General features: G+C 41.7%; 3 protein-coding genes and 1 non-coding gene across 4 annotated transcripts; all 4 read right to left on the bottom strand.

Moving 5' to 3' along the window:
* Window positions 1-47: 47 nt before the first annotated feature.
* Window positions 48-1,719, bottom strand: cfap418 (cilia and flagella associated protein 418). The gene is made up of 6 exons (XM_077721672.1): window positions 1,144-1,719; window positions 924-1,014; window positions 805-857; window positions 660-725; window positions 430-525; window positions 48-207 (listed from the first exon to the last, which is right to left on the bottom strand). The coding sequence occupies exons 1-6, from the start codon at window positions 1,275-1,277 to the stop codon at window positions 48-50; spliced, it is 600 nt and encodes a 199-aa protein (XP_077577798.1). The 5' UTR covers window positions 1,278-1,719.
* Window positions 1,651-1,747, bottom strand: trnas-aga (transfer RNA serine (anticodon AGA)). Its single transcript is given in 2 exon segments — window positions 1,651-1,695; window positions 1,711-1,747. It is a non-coding gene; the product is annotated as a tRNA-Ser (tRNA).
* Window positions 1,748-2,124: 377 nt separating this feature from the next.
* On the bottom strand, window positions 2,125-10,175 carry LOC144199681 (uncharacterized). The gene is made up of 26 exons (XM_077721492.1): window positions 10,155-10,175; window positions 8,831-8,915; window positions 8,688-8,753; window positions 8,482-8,619; window positions 8,158-8,303; window positions 7,377-7,430; window positions 7,248-7,301; window positions 7,010-7,063; window positions 6,869-6,922; window positions 6,689-6,742; window positions 6,552-6,605; window positions 6,387-6,440; window positions 6,238-6,291; window positions 5,854-5,898; window positions 5,635-5,688; window positions 5,445-5,498; window positions 5,305-5,358; window positions 4,897-4,968; window positions 4,782-4,817; window positions 4,215-4,259; window positions 4,097-4,129; window positions 3,657-3,803; window positions 3,416-3,592; window positions 3,099-3,189; window positions 2,948-3,025; window positions 2,125-2,670 (listed from the first exon to the last, which is right to left on the bottom strand). The coding sequence occupies exons 1-26, from the start codon at window positions 10,173-10,175 to the stop codon at window positions 2,468-2,470; spliced, it is 1,977 nt and encodes a 658-aa protein (XP_077577618.1). The 3' UTR covers window positions 2,125-2,467.
* An 847-nt stretch (window positions 10,176-11,022) lies between these two features.
* On the bottom strand, window positions 11,023-13,701 carry snrnp48 (small nuclear ribonucleoprotein 48 (U11/U12)). Its single transcript, XM_077721178.1, has 9 exons — window positions 13,369-13,701; window positions 12,751-12,864; window positions 12,619-12,679; window positions 12,432-12,512; window positions 12,101-12,283; window positions 11,923-12,044; window positions 11,744-11,862; window positions 11,318-11,431; window positions 11,023-11,254 (listed from the first exon to the last, which is right to left on the bottom strand). Exons 1-9 carry the CDS (start codon window positions 13,510-13,512, stop codon window positions 11,170-11,172), a joined length of 1,023 nt encoding a protein of 340 aa, XP_077577304.1. The 5' UTR covers window positions 13,513-13,701; the 3' UTR covers window positions 11,023-11,169.
* Between the last annotated feature and the right edge of the window lie 93 nt (window positions 13,702-13,794).

The following is a 13,794-nucleotide window of genomic DNA, read 5'->3' as shown; positions in this document are numbered from 1 at the left end:
AAAATGGATGAACGCTTAAAGTCTTTGGAGTGAGTCTTTGGGACTCTTCAGTCCGGGTGTCTGGCGCAGGCCCATTTGAGGTTCGGCTGGAGGGACGAATCGATGACGTCCGATGCTGTGAACCAACTGCACTGGCAAGCGTATGCCCGGACGCCGCTCTTCTTCCTCAACTTGGCTGCTAGCTTCTTGTGCTCGGGCATGTTGTTCCTATGTAATTAAATTTAAACTGGATCGGTTACAATGTCATTAGATAGTCATTGTATGAAATTATCATGATTATTTATATGCATCTAGGTATTCCCCATTGATGTTTATATAACTATATTCAGGCATCAAAAATTGAATTATTGTAAATATCAGGCTGTTGTTATGTAATCCTACTTATACACAAACAAATTTGTATTTCCTGTAAGCCATATTTTGACTCACCTGAGAAAGAGGTAATTGCACGACGAATCCCACTCGTGATTGTCAAACATCACAATCCGGAAGTCGCAGGACGTGCATCTTAGCTGGTCACATGACCTACAGTTGCCCAATGTAAACAAAACGTGCATTTAAACATTGCGGCCCTCTGACGGAGACCAATGTCCAATTCATTGGGAATGGATGAGCCGACAAAATTTGGACGTACAACCCAGTCAATGGCATCCAGTCACCTTTTAGATGTCGCCGTTCCTACTCCATTTTCTACAGCACTGCCTCCCAGATAAACAGGACAGCACCTGAATGCATCATTGGAATCACAAATTTGACATCTTCATCTTAAATCTTATTTTTAATCGTTTTGTATTTGAACCATACCTTCTCCCTCCAGGTGGATAATTGATTTGCTCACCTTTGGAGAAGTGCGCAGTCTGAAATGCAACATTTTTTTTTTTTTTACCTCAGTTTCTGCTATTCTTGTTTATAATATTTATTACCTTAGTTGGAAGTGTGTTGTGAGCTTCCTCCCCAAATTCCTCCAAAAGTGCGTCAATGTCTTCACTTATGGTTTTTGTCTTCTGTTCACATCTGCTGGCACAGAGAAAATATCAGTTAAAGCCGTTGTATAATAAACAAAATACAGCTAGTACACTGAGGATTTGGAGTAAGGATATACTACCATCTGGTCTTTAGCTTAGCCACGTTAGCTCGTTTTACCTGACATTTCGAGGCCCGTCTATTCCACTTGTTTTCTCTTTTTTGGAGTCCGCCGCTTTGTCGTACGAGACGGAAATGTTGTGACAAAACTTTTGTTCCACTTCGTCCAACAGTTCGTCCAAATCGTCTTCCATCGTAGCTAAGCTAGCTTGCTAGCTAGCTAGCCAGGTCGCCATTACAACATTTGCGGTTGCTAAGCAACGCTTCCGAGTAGTGGAAATTCACCTTCAATATAAAGTGACGATTGTATGTAACGTTCTTAACTCGGATTATTCTAATAAAGACAATAACAAGAAAATGAATCAGGTACAATCTTTATTGGATTAAAATTACCTTTGATTCGAATTCGTAAAATAAAGCCAGAATTGATACGATTAGATTTAATTTGAAAAAGAAAAGAATGGTCACACCACCATAAAGTAGCTGGGTTAAACCGACGAGCAATACGTCATCAAATGTGAAAATGCGAGTGAATTCAAAGTTGAAATGTCACAAGATTTCAAAATGCGTTGTCGGCAGGATTCGAACCTGCGCGGGGAGACCCCAATGGATGACTAGCTCATTGCTTTCTAGTCCATCGCCTTAACCACTCGGCCACGACAACCTTCTGACGAGCCGACACCCAGATGTAAAAGGAAGTCAAAAACACAAGAAATTCATCCATTACGTCACTATCTCCTCACTGCAAATGGTTTGGACGACTATTGCCGTCAATGGCTCGACTGGTCGCCAATCATTTAAATTGTAAAGACTGTCTCCCGTTTCAGTGTCAAAGAACCAACCGTTTCATTCAAATTCAAAAGCCTTTATTGTCATCATGAAAAAAACTTGTTTAGAAAACTGACCAAAATCTCAAAAACCTCCACAAATCCCACGGAATTATTACATTTCACATTTAATGAAGTATTTAAAACAGTTGTAAAAAAAAAAAAACACAATACTACTTTAAAGTCTTTGAACGAAAAAAAACAAAAACTCCCTAGCCTAGCGACCAATCTCACCACACCGAATCAAACGGGCTTAAAAGAAAGAAAGAAAGCAGTTTTTCAGACACACTTCAAAGCATTTTTCATGTATTTGTGATACTTTACATTATATTTACACGCCATTCTTTATTTACTTTCCGCATATCTGGAAAGGATTCACCAGGTTTCCACTGTTTTTTCAAGCCAAAGATAGTTGTGATGACAGAGAGATAAAAAAAAATCTCAAAACGTTATAAATATGTTTTTCAAGATTGCTGTTATGAAACCAAAAAGGAAAACCCCATGAGTCCTTTCCAGATATGGGTATATATATATTATTATTTCTCAAATTTCCCACTTTAGTAGGAGTTGTGGGGCCCCTTAACCAAACCCTGCTCTTTTCGCATGACCGGAGCGTGGATGCTGCAGTCCCGAGCCTCGCAGAAACCCGGAATACCGGCGTTCCCCAGCATTCCAGTGACGCCCACCGAACCGGGGAACCCGCGGGGGCCGCGTGGACCCTCCATGCCGTTTTTGGCCACGCCAGGCTCGCCTGGGAAACCTAATTAAACAAGAAACATCAAAAGTCAAGCTCAGTTCCATCCAAAGTATTGCCAGATTTTAATGGCAAAAGATGACAATATATTAAGTTCAGCTTCACTTCTCAGTTTTAACACTAGATGGAGACAGTAACTAAACAGCAGCCCCATTTGCCAATATTGTGGAATATGGCCCGCAAAAGAAGCTTAAATACAGCTTCACTTCTCAGTTTTAACACTAGATGGAGCCAGTCACTTAAATAGTGGCCCCATTTGCTCTTAATAAAGACACAAACTCACCAGTGACCCCTTGTGGTCCATCAAGTCCTGGGAAGCCTTTCCCATAATCACCAGTTATTCCTTTAGGCCCCTTTTTGCCTGCTCAAAAAGAGAGTATGAACTTCCATATAATCAATGAAAAATGAAATAAAAAATGAAGAGTGGCGTTGACCTCGTTCACCCTGCGCCCCTTTCTCGCCCTCCAAGCCTCGATCGCCCTGAACACCGCGTGCCCCCTTGGATCCTGCTCTGCCCGCTTTGCCCTGCAAACAATCATACACTATTTTCATATTTTTGTAATACGAAACAAAATATGTATTTACGTTTGTCGCCCAATCGAGGGAGGAGATTTTAAATTTAGAGGAAAAAAATGAACAAAAATAACTATTATTATATTACTGATCAAATAAAAATGTATTTACATTAAAAATGCATGCCAAATAACCTAAAATGTATTTTGGGGTCAAAAAGGCGGCCATTTTGTCTCACAGTTTTGCCGGCCGATCCCATGGGTCCTTTGGCTCCGGGTGGTCCGATGAGCGCACGGTTGTTGACGGGGCAGCCCTGAGAACATTTGGCCCGGATGGAGGAGGCGTACTGCGACAGCTGAGCCGTGACCACGCTGCGACACAGCTGCAGCACCTGTTCGTCCGACAGCCCGGGACCCTGAACGCAACATTGGGTCACAACGCCATCACCAACCATCACTTCAACGTGACCAGGGACTCACCGTTGGACCGGGGACTCCTCTAGGTCCGGCTTGACCTTTGACCCCGATGTCTCCGAGAGGGCCGCGGTTCCCTCGGGGCCCAGGAAGTCCGGGAGGACCCCCTGGACCCGATTCGCCCATCCGACCCACCCCGCCTTTAGGACCGCGCTGAAATGACAAAAATGGAAAGAAATGGGAAAAGCAGAAAGAATAATTTTCTTGAAATATGTAAATACAATGACAAAAAATTGAAAAAATAATATATGAACAGTCATATTAATAATGAAGTTAATCATCATTAATAATGAAAGCATTTGAAAAAAAAGAATAAAATTATCAATTATGAAGTTCAAAAGATCCTTCTACACAATAATAATAAATCATTCAAATGGATTGTTACAAACACATTTGAAGTCATTGGCAGCCGCCGTTAGCTGTTAGCTCTCGGTAAGCTAACCCACCTGTCCTTTGTCCCCGCGGCCACCGCTCACTTGCTGAAAGCAGATGCAGAATGAGTGGTTGAGAAGGAGGAAGAGGCGTGTCAATGTTTCACCTGGCTGAACTTTCAAAACAATGTACCTTTTGTCCTTTTTCGCCCTTTGCTCCCTTCCTTCCCTTTATACCCTGCGTTATAGAAAAAAGGACATAACAATGGGTTAAATGATTGAAAATAAGCCATCATTGGCACAGATGGATGAGATTTTGAATACGTTTTAACTAGACTTAATTGAATAGAAAGATACAAGTGAACTGATTTTTCAATGTAAATGTTTGTTTTGTTCATTTTTGAAGATTAAAAAACTAGAAATAAAAATGTAGATGAAAATCTCATCTCATTTTATGAATCGCTCTATCCTCATGAGGGTTGCGGGGGGTGCTGGAGCCTATCCCAGCTCACCTTGGGCCAGAAGCGGGGCGGGGCCACCCTGAATTGGTGGCCAGCCAATCACAGGACACGAGAAGACAAACAACAATTCATGCTCACACTGGGAGAACATGCAAACTCCACACACAGACCTGGATTTGAACCCAGATCCGCCCACTGTAAGGCCGACACGCTACGTGAATGTAATAAATCCATATTTTATCGTGAGTTGAGCATGAAGACAAAAGATAATTTACACTAGATTAGATGACTGGTCTCACCGTTTCTCCGTCTGGTCCAGTTTCGCCTTTGGGTCCCTGTGGATGATTATGATTATGATTAATATTCAAGTTTATGTTGTTGACAAGTGTGAAATGATTTTTAGCCAGCGCTCACAATTGGTCCCTGCAGCCCTTTCGGTCCATGCTTTCCAGGTATACCAGGATCTCCAAGTTCTCCACCGGTGCCCTGATGGAAGGACAGACTTTTTGAAGCATTTTTATCATCAAAATGTTAAACTAGCTCGAGAAAATGTACACAATTATAAAGTACAACAGTAAAGAAAAGTGGAATTTGAGATTACATAACCACAAACACAATTTTTTGGGAAATCAAAAGCATTTTCATATGTCAATGCGACAAAACAAATGAGGAAATACCACTTAAGAATTAAAAAAACATGTGATGCATCCATGGTACAGCTGAAGAATGCTTTGCTAGGATTAGCGCTGATAGCCATTAGCTGTTAGCCGTTAGCCCGGAAGTTTTAACGGGACGGAAATCAAACCCGCATTGCGTGCTCACCCTAGCGCCCTCTCGGCCTCGGGGTCCTCTAACGCCGACTTCGCCTTTGCTGCCCTGAAACAGTTAAAAAAATATTTGACGCATTTCCTTTTACTCTATACATATATTTATGTATTAGCATAAATCGGTTGTGACATCACCTTAGCCCCGAAGGAACCCGGCTCGCCCATCAGACCCGGGACACCCATTGGACCCTAAAGAGACAGATTAGAAAAGTATATTCAGATAAATAATCTGTTAATAATGTTTCATCAAGGAAACCTTAGGCCGAGGTTGACAGGTATGTTAACCGTACATATACTTATTATTTTATTATTTATACACACTCACGTCTTCTCCGGGGTCACCGTCACTCCCTGGAATTCCGCCCATCCCTTTGGAGCCCTGCCAAAGGGGGGAGAATTAACCTTTTATTCATTTGAACTTATACAGTACGTGAGGAATAAATCATAATATAAAAAAAGTGAAAGGGAAAGGAAATTCCATTGCAAAGTAACATTTCTACTGTTTCCATAAGATAAACAATAAAAGCCGAGAATTATTGAATACCTTCGGTCCAACTGGTCCTGGGCCTCCAGTCTGGCCGGAATAGCCCTGAAGGCAACAAGGATGTAAATATTCATAGAAAAAATGTAAACATAGACAAAAACATCTATTTAATGAATAAAGTCAAGTTGGTTTTTCTGGTTAACTTTACTCAGATTTGCCATTTGTTAATTTTGTCGGCTGGGAAATGATCCAGCAACCCCCGCGACCATTATGTGAATGCATGGTACGGATGATGAATGGATTAAAGTTATGACGTGACCACATCAGGCCCAATAATAGCATGAATATTAGTTTTTCTCACAAATCTACTGAAATAAAATGAAAAAGTACATTCATTTAAAACGTATCAATTGACTTATTTCAAAGAATGAAAAGAGTGCCTACGGTGTAGCCTCTATCGCCAACATCTCCGGAGAATCCGGGTGCTCCAGTTTGACCCTGTCCAAGCAGACGAAACCATTACAACTCAATGGCGACACCTAACGGTGACTGAAGTAAGTACATAGAGAAGAGCTCTAAACTAGTTTGTTTACCTTTCGGCCTTCTGGTCCTTCAACTCCGACTTTGCCCTCCTCGCCCACGGATCCCTAAATACAATTTAAAAAGAATACTCACACAAATTCAGTATATGATCAAATAATAATAAAGCATGAATCCTCGTAAAAATATTTTTGTTTATTTTTTTATTTTTATTTTACCTTGGGACCTTTACCTCCTCTTGATCCCGGAGAACCCGTGTCACCACGAGAACCCTAAATGAGGTGGACGGAAGTGCAATTTTATGTGTAATTTTAATAATAATGTCAAATTTACTTTATGGAGTGAGCATCCATACAGTGTTACCGGGCGTTCCGACTCCTCCACGTGGTCCCTCCATGCCGGAGTCGCCCTGCACAAAAAGAAACGATGTTTGATTTCAAGAGCATGATTTTTGATCGGTTAAAATACAGGAAAAAAAGTTTAAGGGCAAATTTTGTTCATTTTTTTTGGTGAGTTTTTGGGGAGAACCTTTTACCTTCAGACCCGGTTCTCCGGGCTCACCACGAGCTCCCATAAGTCCTGGCTCTCCCTAGAACAAAAATATATATGTTAAAAAATGTAATTATTTGATATTTTTTTGGGGTGGTTTGTCATTTTTTTTTAGATTTTGACTCACCATGCCTCCAGAGAAACCTGAACCTCCATCTTCACCTTCGGGTCCAGGATCCCCCTAAAATCAACGGACAGTAGACGGCACCAGACGTAAACTACGGAAGATACGTAGTATTTGGCAGTTCTGTTAATATATTAGCGGTATCGGCAGATGGTCAAAATCAGGTGAGTCGGGATACGGAGGCTAAAAAAAGTGTGGTCGGGATGGCATTCATTTCTATCTGTCATTTTGAGTGACTCACCACTGGGCCCGGGTCTCCTCTTCGTCCTAGTACCCCTTTGGTACCTTTGTAACCCTAAAATAGAGAAGTTAGTGGTTCATATGTCATTATTTTTTGGGGGATAATATGTTGCTGATTTTGCAGCCTCACCTCTCTCCCTTGATGTCCCGGCGATCCATCTTTGCCATAAAAGCCTCGCAAACCCTGATGGGAAGCAAAGAGTTAAACTCCAATTAGGACTCGGGATGAGAGGAAATACCTATTGGATGCTCACTGTCCAATTGTAACAAGAGGTCGGAATTATGTACTATATTTTCCATTACATTTCCTTTTGTATGTATATATAAAAAATAAAAAAAATTCAATTTGAAGTACAACTTTTTAAATGTTTTTATTTTCTGAACCGGGGGTGCTGGAGCCTATCCCAGCTGATTCACAGGGGGCGGGGAGACGCACAACCACCGCACTCATACCTAGGAGCAATTTAGAGTGTCCAATCAGCTTACCAGGCATATTTTTGCAATGCAGGATGAAACTGGAGTACCCAAAGGAAACCCATGCAGGAGAACATGCAAACTCCACACTGAAGGACCAACTTGGATTTGAACCCAGAACCCCAGAGCTGTGAGACAACCGCTCACCACTAATGCCGTTGACAATAGATGTTTTTGTTATTCAAATAAAAAAGATACAGCACCAAACTGGAGAGCAAAGAGCCGCTACACCCATACATGCCGCCATCTTGGCTCTTTTTAATTTAGTCTGATTTTAATGAATACTTTTCCTCCTTTTTCACACATTTAATACAGAATTGGTACAATTTAGTATCATTATAAAAGGATTTAGTTGGCAGTATTTGCGAGCATCAAAAAAGTGTGTTGTGTTCATGGTGCAACATTTCAACTCCCTACTTAGAAATGGAGGCTAGCACCTTAGATCCAGCAAAACCGGCGAATCCGGGCTCTCCGGGTTCACAGTCGCACTCGGTGGGGCCTTCCTCGCCGAGAGCGGCATCGCCGCCCGACTCCTCCGAAGTACCCGCGTCGGGGCGCTTGAACGGCACCTGCAAAGACCGTCAATTATTATTATTTTTTTGCTCATATATTTTTGATATCAGTTGACCCGTCGTTGCGGCCCTGGTATAAAGCGGCAACCGTACCGCTTTCTGTTTTGGACTACATATCAACGGATCGACTCCTCGAGCGGACGTCTATCGGCATCAATGGAGTATGACCCACCCTCCTCCGACCTGGCTTGTCCTCCTTGGCGTAGTGCGACTCGGTGGCGGTGACGTAGGGGAAAGCGTCCTCGGTGATCATGGTGACTCGGGTGGGCGCCGGACCGTACGGGTCGTAGTCATCCTCCTCCGGGTTCTGTTCTCCGTGAGAAGACTCTGGTGGGGACGAGTGCTTGGTCAGAATCATCGGGTATGGGGATGTAACGGGACGGGATGTGACGGACCTGGCTGCTCGGGTCTGGAGTGGTCGTAGCGGTCCGGAAAGGAGCCCTCCAAAGTCCGCTCCTCACCTGTAGATTTAAGTCACACCCAGGCCATTAGGTGGTCCTTCGACGGACCCCCGGCACAGTCGCGCGTCGGTTCCGACCCGAGTGGTTTCCGGAATAATCGTCCTGACAGAGAGCACCCGCGATGGCGAGCAGCAGGACCAAAAGCGTCCGGCGTGAAGACGCCTATAAACAAAAAAGTGGAAAAGGAAATAAAAATACATTAATCGAACCCTCGATCTCAGGTTTGTGTGGGTTTTCTCTGGGTTCCTCCCACAAAAAAAATCTGATTGGTTGTCTGTCTCCTTGTGCAATGTGATTGGCTGCTAACCAATTGTGGGTGTCCCCCGACTACTGCTCATAGTTGGCTGGGATATGCTCCAGCACCCCCCATGGCCCTTGTAAGGATAAGTGGAATGGAAAATGAATCTATTATATTTATTTCTAATGACTTTTTTTTAATCCAGCTTTATTTATTTTCAAAAGATAATTGTATTTACGTGTATTGGAAAATGTTAATTTTCAATGAATTATATATACTATATATACATATATAATACTAAAGCATACTTATAGAAGCAGAAAGGGTGACGTGGAAGCCCCACTGGAGCGCAAGGCCAGTCAGGTGACCTACATTAGCCTTTCTTATCTTTCCACAGCAACTTTTTCAATAACCAGTCCTAATAATTATTAAAAGTTGTGGAAATATACAAGCCTCATCACATTTCACTTCATTTTTAGGTTAATAGTTCGTACTAGATTATACTTAACCAAAAATCACTTTTCCCCATTGTTCCCTCAAATTATTGTTCTTTTCTGGTTGCTAATTGACATATTTAACGAATTTATTACTAGAATGAATGTGCATACATTGGCTGCCAACCTCCCAGTCCACACAGATTGGACATCTAAAAGTGATAAACCCATTTTAAACGTTCAAAATGTACTTTTCAAAGCCCCTTTTAAAGTAGGTGCAATTGACAGTAAATGGAGGTCCAAATCCTTAGAAGTAGGAGGGATGACAGAAAATGCAGGAATATTTTATCCACTGCCACCCTCCCACTTGCAATGAATTGGACATCTACAAGTTGTAAACTAATTTTAAAAGGGCAGAAAACGAACATTCATATAGATTGAACGTCTCCAAGTGGTAACCAAGTTTTAAAAATGGACGTCCAAACAAATTAAAGTATTTGGAGGCCCGGACAGTGGCAGTGAATAAACATTAATATACTGCCAACCTCCCACTTCAGATTGATTGGGCATCTCTGCAAATGGTAAGCTCAATTTAACAATAGCAAGCTATTCAATCAGCTTTTTTTAATTTAATAATAATAGGTTAAAGTACAGCAAATGTGGTAACATTTCATTTTAAAAGCAGTTTTAGTTGATGTGATTGGCAGCCAAGGCTTTAAAAGGAAGTACCTTGTCAGCGGAGGTTGCCATGGTGCAAAGTTTGACGCTCTCGGGTAGAAGACGACGAGAAGAAAAGTGGCGGCGGCGGCGTCCTCACTGCATGATTCCCCGGGAACGGTGTCCCGCCTGGACTGGACGCGGGAGATTGCGGCTTCTTCGCAGGAGCTCTCGGCTTGGTCTTCTTGTCGGTAAGGTGAGAAATACCTGAGGCCGAGATGGAGAGGGCGCCGAGGTCACCCGGGCGGCAGTTGGCGCCGGTCCAAAAAGATGAAGCGGAGAAAGAAAAAATTTGAATTTCCTGGAAAATGAAAACAAAAATGGCACATTTGAAAATGACCATGAATGCCTTAAATAATGGTTATTAGTTTAAAAAATAAAAAAATGTGCATTATTTTATGATCCATCTAATGAAAAGAAATATCAAAATACACACAATTAGTAGAAATTATAAAAATTGAGATTTTTTTGTTTGATTAGAAGTGCGATATTTATTTATTTTCCTGCAGGTTTGTGCTTTTTTTTTTTAAATAACATGAAAATGAAAGGCAAAACAACTTAAATTTATGATGTGTTCATCCTCTTTTGTGTAAATACTCAAACTTGCACTTCCTATTTATAAAACCCAGAGGAAACATTTATTATTATACTATAATTATTATTATACCAATGAGAGAAACAGCTTAACATTTAAACAAAGGCCGAAATGCTTGAAATAAAAGAGCACGGCGACCTTTGAACCTCTACTGGTGTGTCGCTCTTGTCCAAAATTCCGTGGCTTTCACTGGAAAAACTGCCAAACAATCAGGAAGCCAGTGCGTAGTACCCTCTATCACCAGCAGGAGACAGCAAATCACAGCAACGAATTGACAACTGGAGATTCAAAGAAGTCAGCATAATATTTAACGCAAGAATATCTTTACAAGGATTTCTCAATGCATCAACGTTCAAATATTCAACATGGAGAACTCCGCTTTTAAAAATGCCACGTTAATTTTTGAAAACTTTATTGACACAATGAATCGGGTCAGGAAGTGTCGCTCCTCCCACGCTCTTTCCTTTTTTTCTTCTTTTTGCCATGGTGGGATCTGTCATCCGGGGATCGGGAATCCCTGCGCAAAGAAGGTATGAGTACAATTCCGACGTCGGCAAGGCTGGAGAAAAGGGGACTTTACCTCTTGCGTTTTTTCTTCTTCCGCTCTCTTTCCCCGCTCCTCTCGCGGCTGCCACGGCGGCGGCGCGTCCGGCGGGACTCCGAAGACGCGGACCGGCGCTCGTCCTGGCGACGCCTACCAAATGCCGAATTGTTAGACATCTGTCTAGTGGTAAAGTCATTTAAAGTCACGACGGAAGGATGACAAGAGCCAGGTGAGGCTCAGGAGCCCTAGGTTGCAAGCCCCTGTTTGTCAATATCAATTGTACCCAATAGGAAACAGTGATAAAAGATAAAAATAAAAAAGAGAATTTGGGGACTTTTTTGGACAAAATAGTGTATCAAATTTATCAATTGACTATAAAAAAATATGCCAATTTATTGGGTATGAGATTATTTATGAGAGAGGTGATTCATTGTGGCAGTGATAAAAAAAAAATTAACAAACCTTTGAGAAGTTCCTTCTCTGGCCTCTTCCTTCACCTTCTCTTCTTCATCCTCTTGCCGTTGCTCCTTCCACTGTCTGCCGAGCTCCTCCGAGTGCACCTTAATGACTTCTCGAATGACCTACCAGGTTGTTGCGACGTTAGCATCACCCAAAAATGGCACCGAGACCCAACCGCATACCTCCGTGTAGGACTTCTTGGTGATGTGAACATTCTTGGCACGGTACGATTGCCGCCTCCTCTTGTAATCCCGCATTTCCGCCATCAACTCCAGATGCGTCTTGGGCTCGTCCTGCCGCTCGGCTGATGTGGACACGCGTTTTAGCTAGGGTGAGGCAGTCGCAAAACGTGGCTTTTACCTTTCTTCAGCTTGGACACCAAGTCCGTGTAAAGTTCGTCGCCGGCTGAGGCGGCATCGGCTCCTTCTGGGCGGAGGGCGCCGATCACGTTGTCGTAAAGTGCAAGGCGGTCGGCCACGGTCAGGTCGCAAATGGCGCGCTTGTGGTTTTGCGGCACGTCCGCGGGGTGCTGGGAATACTGGCCTGATGATCACATAAAAAAAATTAAAATTCCAATTAATTACAAAATTGTCACTTAAAAACAGTGCCACGTTTTTTCCCCATTCTTTGACTTTGGTGCGATTTATACTCCAAAAATCCAAAAAATAATATAATTTTTGGAAACCAGTACCTTGCCAGAAGACACCCTCCATCTTCATGAGTGGCGCAGCTGATCTGGCTTTTAAAATCATCTGGTTCTGAAGGTCCTTATCTGCAAAAAAAAAAATATATATCATCTCAGGATTCTATAACACAAAAAGGAAGCAAGACATTGCGAATTATAATGCGTATAATACTACAGTGACATTTTCACTCACTCATCGTAAAAGTTTGGACGCAGGTGTTGTCGTAACAGCCAGGGGAGTGACACATCTCAGCCTGCCAGACACAAAATGATTGATTACTTAACGTTGTGTTTTTTAAAATGCAAGATTTTAAAATGGCGTCACCTGCTCTTCTGAAGAGTAGCCCATCTTTCTGAGATAGCACAAGATTTTGTGTCGCTCCATGCTACGTACAGGGACAAGATGGCCAGGGTCGTATGGACACAATTCTTTAGGCTCCTGGATTTAAAAAATAAAATAAAAAAGATTAATGATCACATCCTGATTGGAGAGCAGATATCCCTACATATTTTTCATTTGTTTACATTGTTGAATGCAGAAAAAAGGGAAAAAACTTCTAATACCTAATTTTTAAAATCCTGTTGAATTAAGTACCAATATACTTCTTTTCAAAACAGTAAATGTTATTAACGTGTTTTTGTTTGATAATGACAATAAAAACAAAAAAGCCGAAAATAGTAAAAACACTTCTATTTATTGTTATTTTCATAGGAATATTCTAATTACTGCAGCCGTTGATTCCTAATTGGCGGTAGCAAAAAAATCGTTTTAACTTTATTTAAATTGGAATTCAAAACATTTTGACTGGGAAGGAATGAACTTTTGTTCATTCACCCCTCTTCTATTCAAATAAAATAGACGTAGTTCAGTTAGTGACATTTCGTGAAATGTATGTTATGACAGGAAATAATAGTTATACACAAATATATCAATAAAAATGACCTTCTCTATGTCGGAGTCCGGCGTCCATCCAAGTGCGTCGTACATGCCTTGTATTTGCTCCTGGCATTTTTCAGTAAAGTCTAGCAACTCCTGCAAGAGTTTCTTTCGCTGCTCAAGTGTTGGGTTTTCCAAATTCTCAGACATTTTCGAGTTTAATGGTCTAAAAACAGAAAGAAACCCGACCAAAATCTACACAGTTAATTTCCTTAAATCGCCATGTTTTGTTCTACCGCCAACAGAAAGTCTTCTTTGTGTATCTTAACCCACTTGTTTAGTCAGCCTGCCATCTAGAGCAAAGTAGCTGAATAACAGGTCATATGATCAGAGCCGACCAATGGGAGCGTTAGATCGTGAAGGGCTATCTTTAAATAAATTAAATTACCTGTACATTTTTTCTTGAATTTTCATGTCTCTGAATACAGTTTT

Source organism: Stigmatopora nigra, chromosome 7 (assembly GCF_051989575.1).
Source record: "Stigmatopora nigra isolate UIUO_SnigA chromosome 7, RoL_Snig_1.1, whole genome shotgun sequence".
Taxonomy (NCBI): Eukaryota; Metazoa; Chordata; class Actinopteri; order Syngnathiformes; family Syngnathidae; genus Stigmatopora; species Stigmatopora nigra.
This window is presented reverse-complemented; position numbering and strand designations above follow the sequence as displayed.